This window comes from Chaetodon trifascialis, chromosome 3 (assembly GCF_039877785.1).
Source record: "Chaetodon trifascialis isolate fChaTrf1 chromosome 3, fChaTrf1.hap1, whole genome shotgun sequence".
NCBI lineage: Eukaryota > Metazoa > Chordata > Actinopteri > Chaetodontiformes > Chaetodontidae > Chaetodon > Chaetodon trifascialis.
This window is the reverse complement of record NC_092058.1, coordinates 18365334-18386001: the sequence shown is the minus strand read 5'-3', so window position 1 is coordinate 18386001 and position 20668 is coordinate 18365334. Positions and strand designations below refer to the sequence as shown.

At 41.1% G+C, this 20668-nt stretch overlaps 3 protein-coding genes across 4 annotated transcripts in view; 1 reads left to right on the top strand and 2 right to left on the bottom strand.

Annotated features, from left to right (window-relative positions):
• mapkapk2a (MAPK activated protein kinase 2a) overlaps positions 1-5926 on the top strand; it is a 31367-nt gene extending 25441 nt beyond the window's left edge. For both annotated transcript variants that reach the window (XM_070958334.1, XM_070958333.1), the window contains exon 10: positions 264-5926. In XM_070958334.1, the coding sequence (XP_070814435.1) occupies positions 264-413 (150 nt within the window). In that variant the 3' untranslated portion in view covers positions 414-5926. The remainder of the gene's footprint in view (positions 1-263) is intronic.
• Positions 5927-7080: 1154 nt separating this feature from the next.
• Positions 7081-9071, bottom strand: il10 (interleukin 10). The gene is made up of 5 exons (XM_070958336.1): positions 8855-9071; positions 8653-8712; positions 8357-8521; positions 7598-7660; positions 7081-7482 (listed from the first exon to the last, which is right to left on the bottom strand). The coding sequence occupies exons 1-5, from the start codon at positions 9017-9019 to the stop codon at positions 7372-7374; spliced, it is 564 nt and encodes a 187-aa protein (XP_070814437.1). The 5' UTR covers positions 9020-9071; the 3' UTR covers positions 7081-7371.
• A 9250-nt stretch (positions 9072-18321) lies between these two features.
• il19l (interleukin 19 like) lies at positions 18322-19987 on the bottom strand. Its single transcript, XM_070959598.1, has 5 exons — positions 19820-19987; positions 19605-19667; positions 19045-19197; positions 18899-18961; positions 18322-18533 (listed from the first exon to the last, which is right to left on the bottom strand). Exons 1-5 carry the CDS (start codon positions 19973-19975, stop codon positions 18441-18443), a joined length of 528 nt encoding a protein of 175 aa, XP_070815699.1. The 5' UTR covers positions 19976-19987; the 3' UTR covers positions 18322-18440.
• Positions 19988-20668: the final 681 nt, after the last annotated feature.

Sequence of the window (20668 nt, the reverse complement as noted above, 5' to 3'; positions counted from 1 at the left end):
ATAGAAAAGTGACTTGTTTTTATTAGCTTCAACATCTTAAAAGGACAAGGCTGGTGCCAATTTCTGTTTAATTATAAACAATTTCCACTGAGAAATATCAGAGTCATTGCTTACTGTATGCCATAGACCTTCATCATTTGAGATAATGTGTTTCACATTGGACACGTCTTCATCTGGCACTTGATATAATGTTATGATGTCTATAAGAACAGCAGACCGGGTAAAGCTAGTGGCCTAATGAGTTTCTTTTTGTAATTTTTCAGGAGGAAATGACCAGTGCCTTGGCATCAATGAGGGTTGACTACGAGCAAATCAAGATCAAGACCATTGAAGACTCGACCAATCCACTGCTAACGAAACGGAGGAAGAAAGCCAATAACGGCAGGGCGGACCCACAGTCTGCTGCCCACTGAAAGATGCACGTATGCATGCACATACAAACACAGGTTGTAAAAAGGAAGCAATAATTTGTCGACACGTGAGTCGCATTGCATGGATTTTCTCAGTGTTTTATTTTTCATGGAAAATTCTAATGTTTTGTAGGAGTGTTTGTTTTTATTACTCTACCATTTTAACAAGCCCGTCGCTCTGCTCCGGCAGAGAGGACGTTTATCTGTGTTTTTACACCAGTGAAGAGATTATAAATTCTAGAAAAGGAAAGGAGAGGAGAGGGAATCGATGAGATCTCCCTCCCCTCCTTTCCCAAATATCAGGTTGTGTACTCAGAGGGGCTCGAATGTTGGGATAGGACATGAAGCCTTAGCATTAGCAGTAGTTTTCTTTCACCCCACAGCCCTGTTCTAGCTCTAGCCCCAAACCTGTGAATGTTAAATGGCTAAATCCCAAAAATAAAAGCAAGGGAAGGTTTCCTTTTAACGTACATGCAAAGTAAGCAGATGTACTTTGAACTGACAAGTGGAATGTAAGGCTGGAAATAGTCGCCCTTTTCTGGGACTTGAACTGGGAGCGTCTGTCAGGGTCAGTTTGTGTTTGTGAATGTTGAACAGAGGCCTATGCACTCAGACGAGGGCCGTGTGCCATTCTGACAGAGCACCTCACTCTTGGCCCCTCTCTCCTAGCTTAATCTACGCTTGTTTTTCAGGTACGTAGATTTAGGGCAGAGAAGGATGCCGCGTTTAAGACAAGAAACCTGGCTCAGCCTTTCTCCTGCATGTAGCTCATAGGAGAGTAGGAGCCAACGGATACTGTATTTTTTCATGAATTCTATGAACATATTAGCATAGGCCTTACTCAGTGCTGCTAAAGCAGCAAATGACTTTTAAACCCTACCATTTCGTTCAGACTTTTACCGATGTTACGCTTCAGAATTTATAACATTGCCAGATTATATTTCAGGTTAATGCTATGCAGATGTGTTTGTCAGCTTGAAGTTTTCCTAGGACCCTTTTGTTAGCGTTGATTTCTGTTTGCAAATGTGTTGGGAGAGATGTCGAGCAACAATAGAGGGCGTTTGTGTGTGTTTTATGCAAGCAGTATGGCCCGCTCAGGAGTGCACGTTTCAGACAGACCTCTCGGGCTCCGGGCGGCTTTCTGAAACGGTCACTTAGTGTTACTGTTGGTTGCACCAGCTTAGGAGGCTCAGTGTTCTCCCACACCTCTCCTCCACACTTCCTGGAGGACTGATAGGAAGTAGAAAGTACTTAAGAGCTGCTCCTCCACCTGGAGCAGAATCTGACATACCACCAGCAAGCTGTCATCACATTCAGACTGGGTGTGACGGTGGGCTTCTCTTCAGTGTTCTGTCAACGCAACAGGACGCTTCCCAGCCCACTTGGGATGATGGGAAATGAGTGTGTTAATTTTGTCACTTTGGTCAACCTCACTTTGTAAAATCACATCCACCTTACCCGTCACATGGCACCTACAAATCTGTCACTGTAAAAATGTTCATTGAATGTTTGTGGAAATGTTCCTGTTTTTTTTTTTTTTCCTTTCGTCCTTCAACACTTTTTTTGTAGTGGAAGCACAGATGTGTGTGTCTTTTTTTTCCCCCTGTCATTGAGTCTGTTCAGCTCCACCTGCCGTGTACTTTTGTCTGCTTCAGCTTTGGATTAAAAAACACATAAAAAAATGTTCTCTTATCTCCTTTTCTGAAACCTTTGACAGTGTAAGAAAAGTAGACAAAAGGCTTTACACCTAAAAAGAGTGATGGATGACAGCAGCAATATCCTGTTCCATAAAATGGTCTCAAAAACTTCACAAACTCCTATTGTCGATGCTTAACTTCAAACATTTGATAGAGCTGTCTCATTGATTCATATAATCCAAAATCATTTATTTATGTGTTTAATGACAGCGAGTATGGAAATATGATTTGAAGTGATATGTCATGGAGATGATATCTCTTCAATTTAAGGTTTGCCTCAATATCCAAATAAAGATATAATGAAGATAAGTAAATTGAGACGATCCATAAGTGATCTAGGCATTTTAGATCCATTTTGGCAGAAAAAGTAAAATATGAAAGTAATGCAAGCACTTACTTACAAAAATCTAAGAATTAAATATATTCCCATGTTTGACCTCTGACTCCACATTTCGAGATTTTTTCTTCTAAATCGCACCTCCAGCTATGACTCAGGTTGCCGGGTCGGCTTGGGATTTGTGGCTTTGACACAGAGTGCACAGACTCAACTCGTGACGAGCAGGCTCGCTAGCATGAGTGACTCCTGGAATATACGCATTTGCGTAGCAAAACAGCGTGGTGGCATTGAGTCAACACAGACATTTGCCAACACTGGGGTGTTCAGAGCTGTTTCCCGCTAATGCACGAGGTTATTTCTCCTCAGGTGTGAGGCGGCCACAGGCACTCAGCTTCCAGCTTTGAGTGTGACGAAACCTACAGTCATCTCTCATCTGCCGGGTCGCTAAGTGAGAAAGGGTTTAAATGGGGCTCAAGGGGACTCCCTCTTGGTAGTAGCTGTGGAAGTTATGCCCCCTTATTCCACCTACAGCAAACCTTGGGACACCCACCCAACATGCTCTTCACAGAAGGAGAGAAGGCCCTGCACCCGTCAGCATTGTATTGTCTGAGAGGTGGGAAACACTTTGTCGAATGATAACTCAGAAAGATTAGAGGTTATGCAGCTTCTGATGTAATCACAGTCGTCTTCTCAACACACTGGCATCATCAGAGAATTTCCATCATCATTGGAAATCAGAAAAGACCTTCATTAATTCACAAATATGAAAACAAGTGATGTAATAATTTTCTTGGTTGGAAACTGAAACATGTCAGTGTAAACGTGCCGGCATGTCATTACCCTGTATACCCTGTTTAAAGGTGAGGGGAAACGTGAAGGATGGGAGACTTTTCGCTGAGGTGATGACACAGTTCTTTGAAGTGGCATGCCATCCTCATTCTCACACACAAACACATCCTCTCAGACACGGCGCGGCAGGTCGACCCGCTGCAGACAAGGTAGCAATAGTGAGATGCCACACATGAAACCCACAGCTCAGAGTGAACCTTGACAAGGTTTTCAGACGCCATCAAATGGAAAACCTTTTGTTGTCAGCTTTATGTGTACAGCCATGTCCGCTATTGTTTCACATGTGCTGGAAATGAGATTGTTCTTACTGTCAAGTACCGCTCTGTGTACATGTTGTGGTCACTGTGGTTACTTTGATTTTGTTCTTTCCTCTGATCATTTCTCTGCTGATTATTGTAGAAACACTCCTTTTGTTGGAACAATAAATTGTTTTCTAAGAAAAGTTCCACTGACAAATGACATATGTGTATATATACACTTAAATATGCATACATCAAGTGAAATCATGTGGTATAGTTTGAGCCTGAAGTGCTCTGATAGAGTCAATGGAGGCTCCTTATGTTAGAGCATTTTGCTGGTAATTGCACAGAAGAGTTGCTTTCATTTACTGCCACTGTTTTCAGGTCATTTCATATTCACACACAACACACAAATATGCAGAATATCTGCTATTAAGCAAATTGGTGCCAAACAATAGTGACAATAAGAGGCTTTTTTCTGGCACGTTAGACTTTGTCCACCTTGGTCTGAGCTTACACGTGTCCTCCACTGAAGACAGAGGAAAGACATGAGGAAGAGCAGAAAGCAAACCAGAAGTCAGCTGAAACCAAGGTTCAGGGAATATCTGCGCAGTGCCTACAAAGGACCTTGAACTCATCATGTATTGCATCATCATCCGTTTGGATAGATGATGCAATATTTTTTTTTAAGTGTATTATACACTAAATGGGCTGTATATGGACCATTAACTGACTCATATCGCAGTATTAGCATATTATATGTATATCTATAGGATCTCTACTTTGGAACAGTCTAATCTTGTACTTGACTCACTTCAAAATAATGAATCAGAACGGATGTTTTTCACAGCTTTTGCAACGTTCTATTTCCTTTTCTTCTCATGGGAGTTTTTAACGTCTCACATTTCGCATTTTCTAAATCATACGTGCCTACAACTTTTGGAATACACAATACTTTTTATTTTTTCAAATGTCCAGGTCTCCACATCTTCAACACAAGTAAAAACTATGAAGAAAGTTTGCCCTCGCCATGATGACCTTCTTGTGTTATGACCCTGTGGGTCATTTACGAATGTGCATGTGTTTTGTTTTGTCTTTTTTCCTTGTGGCAGTGTCTCCTCCCCCAGTGTGTGTGTTTCTTTCTCTCTATCTCTCCAGTGGCAACGGAGCGAGATGATGCTGGAGCGCGATTGGTCAGGGGGCGGATCCCCGGTCTATTTGAACACCGGCAGCCGACACTCTGGTTCTCTCTCCAGCCTTTCTACCACAATGAACCGCCAGCGTGATGCTAGAATGTTTGGGATAGAAGACGCTGCGTGTGTGAGCATCCAGTTTTCGGACTTCTGCAAATTTGGAAATAATGTACATAGTTTGGGCAGTTGAGTAGGGGGGAGAAGCCTTTTGTTTTGTACCCGTTTTCTCCTGTTTTTTCTTTATGTCAGGAGCTTAGGTTATAAATTTGTCTTTTTTTTTCCCTTTTGTTTATTAGGAAAGTGTAGGGGGATTTTAGTTTGTTCTGTTTGTTGTGTTGGCCTGTTCTTCCCCTGAAGATAAATTACAACTGCACCTTATTTGAATTTGGCTTATTTAGTTGCTGGCCTTCTTTGGAGTGGGAAGACTGGGGGGAGCGCATCTGTTATGTCAAAGGGCCAAACACTTGATACTCCACCTTCAAGTGTGGCCATTTGGAACAATTCTAAACTTTTCCGTTTAACTTCCGAGCTGCTTCTGATTGAGCATAATCATAATCCCGACAGTGTGCATGAGCCCATAATAATTTGCTCAGATTTTGAATGATGATACTAATGAAATTGAGTTTGTCATTTTTTTTCTCACCTCGCCTCCCAGCCGTAGCTCTCTGAGCGGAAGCATTCAGTCATTACAGTCCAGTGTGACATGATCGTCGCCAGCACTACTTTGACAGGCAGGTGATTCAAAACGTAAACACTGGCTTTGAGGAGACTGAATCAGCATGAGTTGAAGAGTTTTTAAAGGTGTCAGCGCACACTGATGAACATGATTGACCCCTAGGGAAAACTATTGACTCTATTAACTGCAATTAACATTAGTCAGAACTAAAAAGTCACGCTCTATCAGACGAATGTTATGAATGATATTTTGCATAAGGCCCCGTCATTGCTGGAATGATACTGTTCAGATCATCCCACGGAGACTTAGCAAGTGACTGAAGACATGTGGTCAGAGTAGTTTCAGTGCAGAGGCCTGAGTCAAGTCAGAATCAAGTCAGGAACCTTACAGGCACTTTGTGACTTTTCTGTCCGAGTAATGTTCATACGCACATGCAAATATCATGACAGGATGCAGAGCGTGTGTTTTTATGCCTTTTCTGTTCAAAAGAAATTCTTTTGCTCAGGTACGGTGATGTAGGGTAACAAGTACATTAATTCAAGTCGGTACTTAAGTACAAATTTGAGGTACTTGTGCTTGACTTGAGTATTTCCATTTGATTAACTTTATACCTCTATTCTACTTCATCTTCAGTGGCAAATATTTCACTTTTTAACTCCACTACGTTTGTCTGACAGCTTTAGTTGCTGTTCAGATTGCAGTTTTTCTTACCCTTCCTATCCAGTGAAAAGCACGTATATCTCCGAAGTTGCTGATTTTGAATTTGAATGTTTGTGATAAACTGAAAGAAGTCGTGAGAAAATTCTCTGACTTCTTAAACTAAATAAACTTTTATAAAAAAGTGCAACATCCCCAAACTGAGAACAGGCTGTTTTTCTGGGCTCATGAAGAGTCAGCTCTTTAGACATGCGTGGCTTTCACATACAATCATAATATTAATCCAAAAACATTATATATATATAATAGTAAAACACAGACAGAGACCATTATACTGCACAATAGCTAGTGTTGATAATTGCTGTTAATAATTTCATGCCCCTGCTTAGGTAAGGCTTTGAATGCAGGACTTTTACTTAGAGTGGAGTACTTTCAGTGTGGTGGGTTTCACACTTCTCAGCTATCAATGTTTTGTGGTCCAGCTTATGAGTGAAACTCCTGAAAATACTCCACTTACCCCCTTTGGCTCTGTCACTATGAAGAAAGTGACATATCAGCACATAAAGTACACATAAGTATGACTTTGACAGGTTTTAATGCAGAACTGGTCTATTCCACCCAGTGTATGAGCTCTGTGTTATGATGTGTGTGTCTGTAAGTGTGATTGCTTTTGCAGGCGCGTTTATGTGAGTGTTTGTGCAAGTCTGCATATGCCCTGAGGGTGAGGCTGGCTAGCTGCAGTTACCGTAAATTAAGATACAGCCGTTGCGCTGCTGGTAAGTGATGTATATGGGTCACGTTTGAGGTTAGTGCATCAGCCTGTCGAATTTACACTTTCACAGTTCCCCACATATAGACGGCAGTTCTGCAGGATGTCAGTGCTTTACTGAACACATCACACATTCCTAAAAAATGGCGCATGATAGCAGCTGTATCATCTTGTGAAATAAAATCAAACGAGCCATTCATTATCAACAAGTCATTTATTTATCTGTAATAATAAAAATCTAGTCAGAATAAATACATATATATATATGATAAAAAAAAAATAAATATCACAGTTTCACGAGTTGTTGGAATTTTATACTGTATGTGTAGGACGCAATATGGTCTGGATACTTGTCCTTAGGACAAAACAGCAAACAGAAGTCTCAGAACAACAAAGTACATCAGTTTAGAAAGCTCATAAAAGAAAAGCAACATCTGGCAACAATCATACCGCTTAAAATAGATAAAAAAAACAAGAGTGCAAGGTTCAGTGACTCTTTCCCTGAGATAAACAAGGTCACATTTTCATATGGGTCAGCAGGTCTTCAAGCAGAGGCCACGTGGTTTCTGCGTCGTTTAGAGGCCAGATACGTCTCAATGTAGTTAAACAGCAGATCCAGCTCGCCCATGGCCTTGTACAGACCTCTACTCTCCATCTGTGGACAGACAAATGGCTCAGTTTAGTGAAATGATCTGTCAAAATAAAAGCATGCACACTGTATATTTTATGAACCATATTTTTGCAATTGTAGATGAAATCTTGGCACTCACCTGAGTGTAAGTAGAGTTTAGGGTTGTTATGTCAAACTGATCCTTGCAGTCAAAGTAATGTCTCTGTAAGAGGAACAATAGGAAGATGAATTTACCAAAGGGGGTTACTGACTTTCATCACACTCATCCCCTGAGACAGCGCCCTCTCTGATCCCAGTGATAAAGTGGTTCTTGTGAATGGGCAAAAAGTTTTAGGCTGGGATTTGGGTCTGCCAATGCATCAAACAGGAATGATCAGAGGCACGGTTAGAGGAAGGAAAGCAGCATGTCCTCCCCTCTAGTCCCCTGGACAGTGCACAGTTATGCACAGTGCTGCAGTTCAGGAATCACTGACCAGTCAGATATAATATCATGGTCTGTCTGATGAGCCATCACTGAACTCTTCCCTGTCTGTCTTGGTCAGCCACTTGCCTCATGTCAAAAAATGTGGGGAATATTTGGACACTTTTTGGTTCCTAGTCCAAACCAGTGTCTTCCTGGAAGCCGTGACCACTTACACATGCTTATGAGCAACAACTCACCCCCATAGCCATTGTGTTCAAATTTAAGCTTTCAGTGCAGTAATTAACAAACATTTTGAATTTCTCTCAGGAACCTCCATGCTACACAGGTTCATCCAGCTCCTCTCTAAACATTCAACGATCAGAGAGAATTTGCAGCACAATCATTTTGAAGCCAAGCTGTACTCAGACAAATATAATGCTGCACACATTTACATCTGTGAGTCCTGTAGGAGGAACTTGTGCGTCAGCTACTCACACATTTAGTGACATCAGTGTTGAGCTGGTCGAAGATCTGCTGTATTGACTCCATGTGAGGCTTTAAGTCCCGGGTGTCCTGCGTCACTCCGGCGAGGGCGGACGGAAGCACCGTATCCAGGTAAAACTGCAGTACGCTGTTCATGGCGTGGCAGGCGAAAGGGGTCTGAAGCGGGAGGAAAGCACCAGCCTGGTTATATGATGCCGTTTTAACGCTCTAGGGCTATCTTTTAGACTGTCTTAAACGTGAGAAAACAACGTTCATAACGAATGCGGTGAGTTCATAGTGAAACTTACTTTAAAGGATTCCTCGATGCTCTGGTCTAAAAACGCTGTGTCCAAGTCATCGTTTGCTTCCTGCAGACAGAAAAAGGCTGTGAGCTCAGTGTGCTGTGAGACACAGAGAAGACAGCGCAGCATCACCTGCACGCTGCCGGGACAGGTGATGCTGCAGCCGACGTCAAGGTGGGTGCAGAGTGAGTGCTGCGCTTTTACTCACATAGAAGTCTCGGATGTGCAAATAGTTGTCTCTGAGCCTCTTTAGGCGGGCGGGGAAGTCCTCCACGAATCTACAGCACTGGTTATTACACACGGGGCTGCTGCAAACAGTGCAGAAGAACGACAAGAGAACCAGGGCGGACAGGAGGAGAGACCGAGGAGTCATGCTGGACACAGAGAGGAGTGGACCCACAGGAGCGCAGATGCTGCTGGCTTCACGGACGTGGAGGTTCCCTGGTGTGTGAGAGCAGGTGTCTTCTTGGTAGGTAAGAAGAGAAAAGTGCATATATTTGATCCATGTCTCTGTTAATTTATAGTCAAACAGACAGATAGCTGAGGGAGGAGACATACATGCGCGGGGAAAATTTTTTTTTCAGAATCATGAATTAGATGGGCCACTCCTCCCTCGTGATAGGCTGGTCCTATTCATAGATCTTAAGATGTGTTGAACTCTGAAGGAAAATCTGACAGAGCACTTATGGAATTTTGATATGACATGATTTTCTGTCATCAGCATTGTTTTATTTATACACACACACACACACACACACACACACACACACACGCGCACGCACGCACGCACGCACGCACGCACGCACACACACACATACATACATACATACATACATCAAAAGTAGTAATATGACAATGTTGTCCATATACTCTCAACTAGCAAGGATATGGAACATACTAAAAGACATTTAGGTGCCAAAATTTGACTTTAAAAGTGTATCAATGATAAAACTCATCATAGTATGTTATTCCATACACTCACAATAACAGAGAAAATAGTACCACTCAGATGGAAGTTGTGGTTTCAGTGTGATGACGCCGTGGATTCTCTGTATGTCAGACATGCGTAATAAGACTGACAAGAGTGAAGACAGGTGGCATCTGGTTGTCTTTGCTTTTTGCTGTGAATAGGTGATTTGAGTCATGGTATTCTTTCTCTTTGATGCAGTTTGTGTATGCATGGGCAAATGTAGATATATATACATACATACATGTAAAAGGAGAAATCATTCATGAAGAAGTCATTCCGGACTCTTAGTAGTGCCAGGGTGTTTTCCCCTCAGTACTTTTTCTGTTTTGTCCGCTTATCTACAACTACTGTGCCTGCCTGTTCACTTTGTCTTAGTCCATTTATGTTGGGCAACACTGGTATTTTGAAAAGTGTTACAGGGGAATCATTCCCAGAGATACTACATGATGAAGACCTCACAGTCTGTGCAAATAACCTTCAGGATGATTTGTCCGAGTTCACGTTAAAGTTCATTTACCGAATGAAGCTTGTGTCATACTGATGATAACACAGTGTGCTTTGAGGCAGTACTAGAATTAGAGGTTTACTGTTAAAAGGTTTTGAATTTGTTCTTAAGAAGGCCTGACAGCATGGAAGGTTTAAAAAGCCTAAATTAAAACATTTCAAAGAAATGAAGTGGAAATACAGTATATATTGTTTTGAGTATTACAGTATGCATTTACTAATTAAAATACATGTTGCTTAGACATTTGTTTAGTTTTTTGTCTGTAATAACCAAATGAACTGTTTTTCATTGGGACAAATTTCCATGTGACATTAATCAGGAGTCACAGCACAGTTTTGCACAGTATTTGTTACAGCAATAAGCACTAAACTGTGAGACACTCTGAAAGGCCAGACAATCTGAAGACAAAGCGAGACGGTGACGGTTCAAGATGTCGAATTAGTTCCCAGAGAATTCTGGAAATTGCGAAATCCAAGTAACACTGGACAAAATGAACTGCAACGCTATGCAGAAAATGAGGTTAGTGTACTTGCACATACAGATCACAGCAGCCAAACAAAGAATGCTGATTTGTATACCAGAGGATTAATGTAAAGTACATGTTATTCTGTATGTTAACTGCTCAAAATGCAAGAATGAAATAATATAGTTAAAGTAACTGATTTGATTTCTTGAGTCTTTCAAGCAACATATATATGTGATACATTTAAATATATGTATGTATTTTATGTATATGCACAAATGAAAATTCATATGTGAAATTAAGTTGAGACAGCAATAACCAGTTTATGGGAAACCCCTCTTTAGTTTGGCACTGACTCTCTGTGTGTGTGTGTGTGTGTGTGTGTGTGTGTGTGTGTGTGTGTGTGTGTGTGTGTGTGTGTGTGTGTGTGTGTGTGCGAGCATGCATGCGTGCATGCATGCTCGCATGCTTTTAGCTGCGTGATTTCATGATATCTTGTGGTTTTGTGTAGTTGCATCATAGATGTTTCTGCCCATTCTGCAAGGAGTCAGTTGTGGCTTTGTTTATGTGGGTGCGAAAGAGATTTTGAGTTTTCTATTATGTCACATGCTATTTTTCAAAAGTAACTCATTTTTAGCTGTTGATCAGCTTCTCCACTCACACAACAAACCCAGCATAACTGAAGTGACTAGAGAAGCCGCTGAGTAATAAAACCAATGTCATGTTGTTCATGCTGATGCGTTAACAGTGCAGTAATGTGTGTAGTATTACTAATTCTGTCTATCATAAGAAGTTTATTTTAAACATGCTATTTGCTGTTTTCAAAAAAGTCTGGAACACCAGAAGAGCAGGCCACACAACAACTGAATTTATGTTGTCAAGCTATATTTGGTTTTCTTTGCCATCATTTTACCAAAATGTAGGATTCAGAGCATATAGTGAGTATAGTCAAGTGGGTGTGCAATTTTTCTATTTTTGTTCAGTGTGTTGTCATGCTGTCATGCTGTTCTGATGAGACATTATGAACTGAAATTGTCTTGATTACATTTTTAGGTCATATTTCTGTGAGTCGATCTGGTGGAGGCCTCATATCAGCAAGTTAATGTTCACTGAACTCTCAAAGCAGAGGTAAGAAGTCGGTGATATTTCTGCTCATTCTGATCAAACAGTTTCCCTCAGTCAGCTCTCTTCATGTATCTCTTTGTCGATCGCTGAGCAACAGTCAGCAGAGCGCCGTCTGATCCGGAGATGATCAGGTGCTCTTTGTTCTCTCTGGTCTCGCCCCTTCACCTCCTCCTAAACTCAGTTTCTGATGTCGTCACCAGTCAGTGCTCAGAATTTGCAGTCAGTGATACTGCCCCACATTACCTGAAAGCTGACTGCTGATATCACATCCAGCTGATTCAGCCCCCTGTTGGAAAATGAATCACAGTGGAACACCAAATTAAACTGAACTGAAATGATAAATTGGTAAAAATTTGATGTCGATGCTGGGAGCTGCTCACTTGATGATTTTGACCTTGAGTCCTTATGCTCTGATGGACTGCAGCCATTCCTTCACATTCCCTCCACCTGATGTGTGACACTGCATACTGTAAAGCACACTCGCTGATGGCTGCTTTAGAGGAAATCTATGTCTTTACAAATAGATTCACCGCATTCCTCTTTCACTTTCGCATAGGTTGGCTGTTTGAAAGCTAAAGAATTTGTTTTTGTGTGTAGTGTGTGTAGGCTTGCATCCTTCAGCATTCCCTTTCTGTTATTGTTTATGTTGAGGGGTTTTGGGGGGGGGGGGGGCGGTTGCGCCCATCATGAGCATTGTGCAAAAAAATGAAAAAGGCTAAATGTTTTCATCTGTGTTTCCTGTGAGTGACCTACAGAAGCCATTCAGGCTTCCTGCCACCCATCATGGTAAATATGAGCTGTCCTCCGGCTGGCATCTGACCTACGTCACCATGTAGATCTGCTACATCTGCGGTAATCGCTCAATGTAACTGTGATGGAAATGATAAAATTTAAAATGCAGTATGCAAATGTGAACTTAAATACCTATTAGAAAAGATAACCAGAGACTTCCTCAGAACTCTTGTCATTTCTACAGAAATGAGCAAGCAACATTAGAAGAAAGTATTGCTGTAACCTGAAACTAAAGTAGCCCTGTGTTTCTGCTGAGCAAGCATCTTTGGAGGAGATGAAACTCCAAAATTCATCTGTACACAGAGTTCGATCTGGATATTATCAGAACAGTATGATGAAATTAGTTTAAGCTTTGTGACTTATACAGTGCAGTGTGATGCTTCCATGGACACTTTATTCTTCATACTGTTTTTTTATGTTTATTTGGGTGCAAGTGCGTAAGCACATGCATGCGTATGGCCGTTCGCATATGTGCCTGCGACGGTGTTAACCGCACTTATGTAAGCAGTGCTCGCTGTGACAGCTCATTTTTTCCCATGGTGTTCAAACATCTGCGTGCTGAATTAGTGAAAGTAAAAAATAGCACAGTTTCTCAGCACAATTTGAATGATGAATCACAGTTTCATGTTTTTTTAAATTCACGTTATAATTTTGTTCTTGGTCTGCTGATGCTTAGGTGCAAAGTCAGACAGAACCTGGTGTGTGTGAGAAGTTAAAAGAGGAGATACCGCCCCGATGGCCAATCATCAAGCTGCTGCTGCTGCTGATGGTGATGATGGTGATGATGCTGACTGTGCTACACCTGTACTACAATTCTGTATTTTCACTGATCACCACCAGAGGGTAATAACGCAGAGCAGTCATCGCTTCGCTGCTCTCTTTTTACGTCTGTCCAAGGCTTTTGATACTGTTGCATATAATATATTGTTAAATAAGCTGTTTTTCATTGATGATTCAGCTTACACCTGTTTCAAATTGATCGTTTCTGGTAGACTTCACACTGTTATTACTGGTGGTTCCCATTTAGTTCCCCAGATGTTTCTTAAAAGTGCCCTAGAAAGATCGATATTAGGTTTCCTGTGACTGAACATGAATCGTATTTATTTTCCAACTGAACATTGCTGAACATGTTCATCTTTATGCTAGCAATGAAATCACCAGCACCCCTGCAAACCAGGCCCTCTCCAGTTACTGCCTGCTTTTGCCAATGACATCCAGATCTCTTTTATTTATTTAACACACTTTCTAAACTCCAAAAACTTGCTTAACAAATATAAATATGTGAACATTTAAGTTGTGCTAATAAATGAAATGAAAAGATAAATATTTGAAAAATGAGAAAATGACAGTCTGGGTATTCATTAGTAGCAGTTTCTGTCTGACCGTGTAATGTAGTATTTGAGCCAGATTCAGATCATTTTTGAGTGTAATTAAATTTACTAGATTAAAAGATAAGGGTTAAATCAAGTTATTGATGACCACAAGACAACAGCTTTTTTTAAAATTAGATTTCAAAAATTCATATAATTAGTTAGAAGTTTACCCTAGATAATATCCTAGTATTCGTGCTTACTCTGTTTGTTCGGGATACATATTTTTCTTTAGAGATATCTTTTAGTGATCTCTGATATAATAGATAAATAATAATAATAATAATGCTGAAAAATGTCTGTGAATGAGATATCAAATGTCCATAACTATTTAAAAGCAGCTAGATTTGCTCCTTACTCCATAGCACCATCTGCAGTCCGCTGTGAGAACAGGAGATGCAGGAAGCAGCACACCTGCCGTCCTGATAGAAGGTCAGCTCTCACGCTCATATCATACACTCATGCAATATGAGTGTGACACAGAAGTGAGGATGGATTGCACGTGACTGGCACAACATGAGAGAACATATCTTATCAAGACGAGAGGCATGGGTTAAAAGACTATCAACGTCCTGAATTCACCCATCAGCTCCTTCTCCGCCCTCCTGAATTAAACTCAGAATGGCTAATAGGCAAAGGTCCTTGGTTAGGATTGGTATGCAGCCTGAGAGGCACAGATCAGGGCAAAAATTTGGTGTGCCTTCTCTTCCCCTTTTGTAAGAACTGCACAATGCAGAGTTATGCATGCTGCTGCAGTTTCGGAATCACTGACTAATGCAATATTATGATCTGTCCTATGAGGCATCATAGGACAGATCATAAACAGGGAAGAAACGCTTCCCTGTTTATGTGGTCAGCCATTTGCCTTATGTCAAAAAGTGTGGGGAATATTTGTTGTATTCAGTCCAGACCGGAAGATGAATTTGACGGTTTGGTTGTGACAGACATGGGCGAGAGCTTAGAGTCAGTCAATCACATGTTTTCCTAAAAAGCATGATTGATGGTTTCTTATGTATCAAAACAGAAACTGACTCATTTATGCATGTTATGAGCAACAATTCACCCTGGGAGTACACTGGTCAAGAGGTCGAATAATTACTTAAAACTTGCTTTGAGTAACAATCATGACAGTCAGGGCCAGTATGGTTCATTGTGAATCCATGTCCTCAATTTATAGATTAATTTTGATTTTAGGTTGGCAGGTGTGTCTGTTTTTTAGGAGCCAGTTAAACGTCAGCTTTAACATCACATTAAGCTTCCATCCCTAATATAGAGGACTACTTATTGGGCTGCACCAATTATTCTTAAATCAGTTGCTAACAAGTGCTGGAGGTCAACAGTCATCATCTTCAGAGTAGCTGGTGTAGTGCTACATGGAAACATTAATTACATAGTCGTCTGTGATCTGGAGAAGGTCCTCTTGCAGAGTCCAGCCTGACAGAGAAGCTCTCCTCAAATACAGAGCGCTTGTAGTTGCACATCGAAGTAAAGGCACTGCTGAAGATACTCAAGAGGACTATGATGGAAGTCCAGACTCATCTTGTGTCTGTATTTATAGCCATAACAGGGACAGATACTTGAGTGAGGAGTCTGATGGAAAGAGAACATGTTAAACATGCTTCATGCATTCAGGGGAACCTTACAGAACCATGCTGTGGATTTCCTCTGTAAGAGTGCTTTTTACTGTAATTAGGCAAACAGAGTCAAGCTATTTCTTTCTCTTTGATTCTGTCTTTTACACAACTGTACACATGCTCCACTCCCACAAGGCTGGTACAACTAAATATACTAGCTAACTTTTAATATGTGCTTTTGTGTCTGTGTGCGTGTCTGCATTTCGCTACGTGATTTCATGATTTTGTGTGGTTACAGTTTCAGTGTAGACTCTGAAGCTGCCAGCCTGCTGGTATTATCAGTTGTGGGGTTATTTTTGCAGATAAGCTTAGATAAGCAGATAAGATTTTGCCACTGTGTCATACGTTTCCCATCCACCGAGCATCAGCCATCAGTGACGTGCCTACACTGAAGCATCTGCTGCTCCTCAATTCATCCTCTGCATAGCAAATACATTTATATATTTTCATACACTACCGTTCAAAAGTTTGGGGTCACTGAAAAATGTCCTTATTTTTTAAAGAAAAGCACTGTTTTTTTTTAAATGTGCATAACATTAAATTAATCAGAAATACAGCCTAGACACATTGTTAATGTGGTAAATGACTATTCTAGCTGCAAACGGCTTATTTTTAATGGAATATCTACATAGGTGTACAGAGGCCCATTTCCAGCAACTATCACTCCTGCGTTCCAATGGTACATTGTGTTAGCTAATTGTGTTAAAACACTAATTGATGATTAGAAAACCCTTGTGTAATTTTGTTAGCACAGCTGAAAACTGTCGTGCTGAAGCTGGCCTTCCTTTGAGCTAGTTGAGTATCTGGAGCATCAGCATTTGTGAGTTCGATTATACTCTCAAAATGACCAGAAAAAGAGAACTTTATTCTCAAATTCAACATTCTGTTCTTGTTCTGAGAAATAAAGACTGTTCCATGTGAGAAATTGCCAAGAAACTGAAGATTTCCTACAATGGTGTGTACTACTCAGAGACTACCTTCAGAGAACAGCACAAATGGGCTCTACACAGAATAGAAAGAGAAGTGGGAGGCCCCGGTGCACAACTAAGCAAAAGGACAAGTACAGCAGAGTCTCTAGTTTGAGAAATAGACGCTTCGCAGGCCCTCAACTGGCAGCTTCATCAAATGGTACCTGCAAAACGCCAGTCTCAGCGTCCACAGTGAAGAGGCGACTCCGGGATGCTGGCCTTCTAGACAGAGTGGCAAAAAAAAGCCCCGAGACAGGCCAATAAAAGGAAAAGATTGAGATGGAAAAGAAAAAGAACACAGATATTGGACAGAGGAAGATTGGAAAAAAATGTCATGGACAGACAAAGTTTGAGGTCTTTGGATCACACAGAAGAACGTTTGTGACACAGAACAAGTGAAACGATGCTGGAGGAGTGCCTGACGCCGTCTGTCATGGTGGTAATGTGATGGTCTGGGGCTGCTTTGGTGCTGGTGAAGTGGGAGATCTGTACAAGGTAAAAGGGATTTTGAATAAGGAAGGCTTTTGCTTCATTTTGTAACGCCATGCCATACCCTGTGGACAGCACTTGATTGGAGCCACTTTCCTCCTAGAACAGGACAATGACCCAAAGCACACCTCTAGACTATGCATGAACTATTAGGGGAAGCAGCAGTCAGCTGGTATTCTGTCTGTAATGGAGTAGCCAGCGCGGTCACCAGATCTCAACCCTATTGAACTGTTGTGGGAGTAGCTTGCATTCCCTCAGTCAAATCCTCAGAAACAAAGAGAGGTCACATCCAGAGGGCAAACAGTATTGGTTTCACTTTTCAGTGCTGCAGACTTCATTTTCATAAGCCATGTGTCAGAATAGAAAATTTGGAAAACAAATATGGATGTTATCACTCCTGCGTGAAGTGTGTGAAGTCGATCAACTTGCTCCACCTCGGCATCAGTATCTAATTATATAATGATGTATGAGTCACAGGAGCCTGCAGAACGAGTGCTTTTACTACGTTTTGCTGATTATACTTCAATACTTTTTCTTAAGTAGGATATAGAGAGCAGGACTTTTGCCAGTACTTTTACATTGCTGTATCAATAATTAATTACAGGATTTGAGTATCTTTCCACCACTGGTTTGGTGTCATGAATCCTGTATGACAAGATGATGTTTATTTGGTATAAGTTATTTCCTCTTGAAATGAAAAAACAAACTGACTGACCAATTCAGAAAGACCTCTAGTTTCATTTCTTTCTCATTTCACCATTTGCAGAAGGTGAAAAAAAGAGTGACAGACATTCCCTGTGTTTTGCTAAACTGCAGACAGCTTTGCAAAGCGTGTGAGAGTGTGAGAATAAGTGCGTACGCGTCTGCTTTTCTGATCTGATGACATTACAGAAATAGCATGATGTGACTTTTGGGTCACTGATTTGTGAGGATGGGATGATCCAGTGAGGGTTTCATATCAGGAAGTTAATGTTCAGACTTCATGTTACTTGATGTTGAGCTGTCGCATCATTTAAATGGTAAAACAATGTGTTTTTATTGATCACCACTCCATGGAAATGCAGAGCAGACATCACATCTTTGTGTTGAAAGGAAACACTCAAATTTAGTAGGTAAAGGTATTTTTATTGATATATTGAAATTAAACCTCGTCTGAACGATAACGTTACAGTAGAAACACACTCAGAAGACCTTAAAAACTTTGTTCTTTTGATAAATATAAATATCTTTATGTGATATTAATTATAAATATTTCATCAAAACATTCAGTCCACATGTTAGTAGATGACACACACATTAAGTAAATTCAAGTACGATAGAGAAATGCACAATGGCGCAGAAGGGAAGTTAAAGCATTTCTAACCTTCACTCTGCTTACAAGTAATGGCAGGTTAAGAGTTACATTGTTAGCTAGGGGGCTCATGGATTGCAAGCTTTGTGGGACTGCAGTGATGATTTGCTGGTGAGTCTTCGTCTGGTCATGCGAGTGGGTTCTGGCCGAGTCCCTCCAGCCACTCCAGCACAGTGTCCAGTTCTCCCACAGCCTTCTGTGCCGCCTGGCTTATTTCTAGCTGCTCAGGGTGAAGGAGAAAGAAATGGAGAGAGGAAAGAGATAACAGGGGATTTAACGATGAGCATAGCTGTGCAGAAACAATGCTCTGTTTGCTTCGTCTTGCTAGAATCAGGGTTTAATGGAAGCTGCAGCTGGAGACACATGAGGAAGTGATGCTTGGTATATTTAAGATAATAAGATACTCAAAATAGAATACTTGTAAATTGGTCATGAAAAGTAGCCTTTAACTACTGAAAACCAACTGACATATCATTTGAAAAAGTGAATTAAATTGCTCCAGCACCTTCTGTAGTCCACTGTGACAATGTGGGACATGAAGAGATGTTTCTGTACAGTGAGAGCTTATTCTTCTTTACAACATACCTGGATAAACCGAGCATGCAGGGAGTCAACTGTCCTCCGAGTTTCCTCTGTGCACTGGCAGTGCTGAACAGAACAAAGCACAGTTATTAATACAACTAAAACACACTTTATCATTGAGCAGCTGTCTAACTGAATCGCTCACTTACACAATTGTGTATATCCCTCCTGATGCTGACAAAAGCGTTGGCCAGAGCACTGGAGCAGCGTTGATCCTGTGGCTCAGAGGAGGCGTAGTTTCTGAACACTCTCTCAACGTAGAAACGCAGCACAAGATACAGGAAACAGCACGTCTGACCGTCCTGATGGAGACACACGAACGTCAGATTACAGCAGCTCCAACACACCCATATTACATACTCACATACTGTTTAGACGGCTGTGAGCTGTCTATGGCTTAGGACCAATGGCACTGCCAAGTGGTGGCCAGAGGTCAGTTAATTAATAATACTGAGTGTCAAATAAGACATCAATCAGTATGTGATTCCTTAACTCTTATAGTGATGTCGTTTTCAACCAGTCTATACAGTAGGCTATACTACAACAACATAATGCAGTTCCTGAAGCTCAGTTATGGCTTTTGGTTGTGGTGTGCCACCCCAAGAGTTTCTGGCCACCCCTATGAAAAATCTCTGGTGGTGAAGCTGCTCGGGGCAGAGAAACGTTTGGATAGGAACAATATAAGCAGCACTACATGATAAAAACTCACCTGAACATCTTTAATCGATGATTTGTCCAGAAGTTTCACTCCAATCTCACGGTCTGCTGCTATCTGTAATGCAAAGACCATAAAGAACAAATGAAAACCTCTTTTCATTTTCCATCCGCTTCAAGGCTTCATAAACAGTATTTGTTGTCAAAGTCGCTTGTGTCTGCGTGTTATGCTGCTCAGTGATTTTGAGATTGTGTCTGTAGTAAACGCACCGCATTTGATCGTATGTCAGAGTAGTATTTACGCAGCTCGTGTGTGTGAACAGTAACAGAGCAGCTGTTCAGATGCAGAGCTCGGCTCTCCACGAGTTTGTTCAGGCAGAGGAGCAGGAGGAGCAGGCAGAGAGAGCGGCTGAGCAGCAGCTTCATCACGGTTTTTATCTAAAAGAAACATTTTGTTTGAAGATAAATGACTTATTACATGTAGGTAAGGGTTAATCTATGGACTAGTTTAATTATGGATGATTCTGTTTAACATATTCTTGATCATCTGAGGAGGTACAAAAACTACAAAATGTCAGAAAAATCACAGTTTCCCATGGCCTAAGATGATGTCTTCATAATTCTTGTTTTGTTTGAACAACATCCCCAAAATCTCAGTTTATAATGATTTACAAAATGAGATAATAGCAGAAAACACACACATTTCAGAAGCTAGAACCAGCAAATGTTTAGCACTTTGCTTAACAGATGACAGAAACAATAAATATATATTTTTTTCTGTTAAAAAAGAAACTGCATTTAGAGCATATGACATAGTCTTAAAAATATCACAGTATTTGCATATATTCTCTCATCCCAGCTGACTTTCCTACCCTGTTTTGAAAATTAAAGCAAACGGACATTGTGACGTTCAGGCACCATCACCTAGCACCACGACCCCAACCAGCACCACCTGTGCTCAGACTCACCTGTGTGTGTGTTACTCAGAGGAAGAGTCCTGGGAAAGATGTGCCTCTGTGTCTCCATGCTGTCTCCTCTTATAGTGAAGTGAGGGGGATTTTTACCAGGTATTTCACAGGTTACACACACACACACACACACACACACACACACACACAC

Excerpts from the sequence above, each read along its gene's own strand:
- il10 (XM_070958336.1), bottom strand. The coding sequence starts at position 9,019 with ATGACTCCTCGGTCTCTCCTCCTGTCCGCCCTGGTTCTCTTGTCGTTC. Across the intron at positions 8,713-8,854 it reads TGCACATCCGAGACTTCTAT|GAAGCAAACGATGACTTGGA; the intron begins GTGAGTAAAAGC and ends TTCTGTCTGCAG. Across the intron at positions 8,522-8,652 it reads GCATCGAGGAATCCTTTAAA|ACCCCTTTCGCCTGCCACGC; the intron begins GTAAGTTTCACT and ends CTCCCGCTTCAG.
- il19l (XM_070959598.1), bottom strand. The coding sequence starts at position 19,975 with ATGAAGCTGCTGCTCAGCCGCTCTCTCTGCCTGCTCCTCCTGCTCCTC. Across the intron at positions 19,198-19,604 it reads CATCGATTAAAGATGTTCAG|GACGGTCAGACGTGCTGTTT; the intron begins GTGAGTTTTTAT and ends TGTCTCCATCAG. Across the intron at positions 18,962-19,044 it reads GGAGGGATATACACAATTGT|CACTGCCAGTGCACAGAGGA; the intron begins GTAAGTGAGCGA and ends TGTTCTGTTCAG.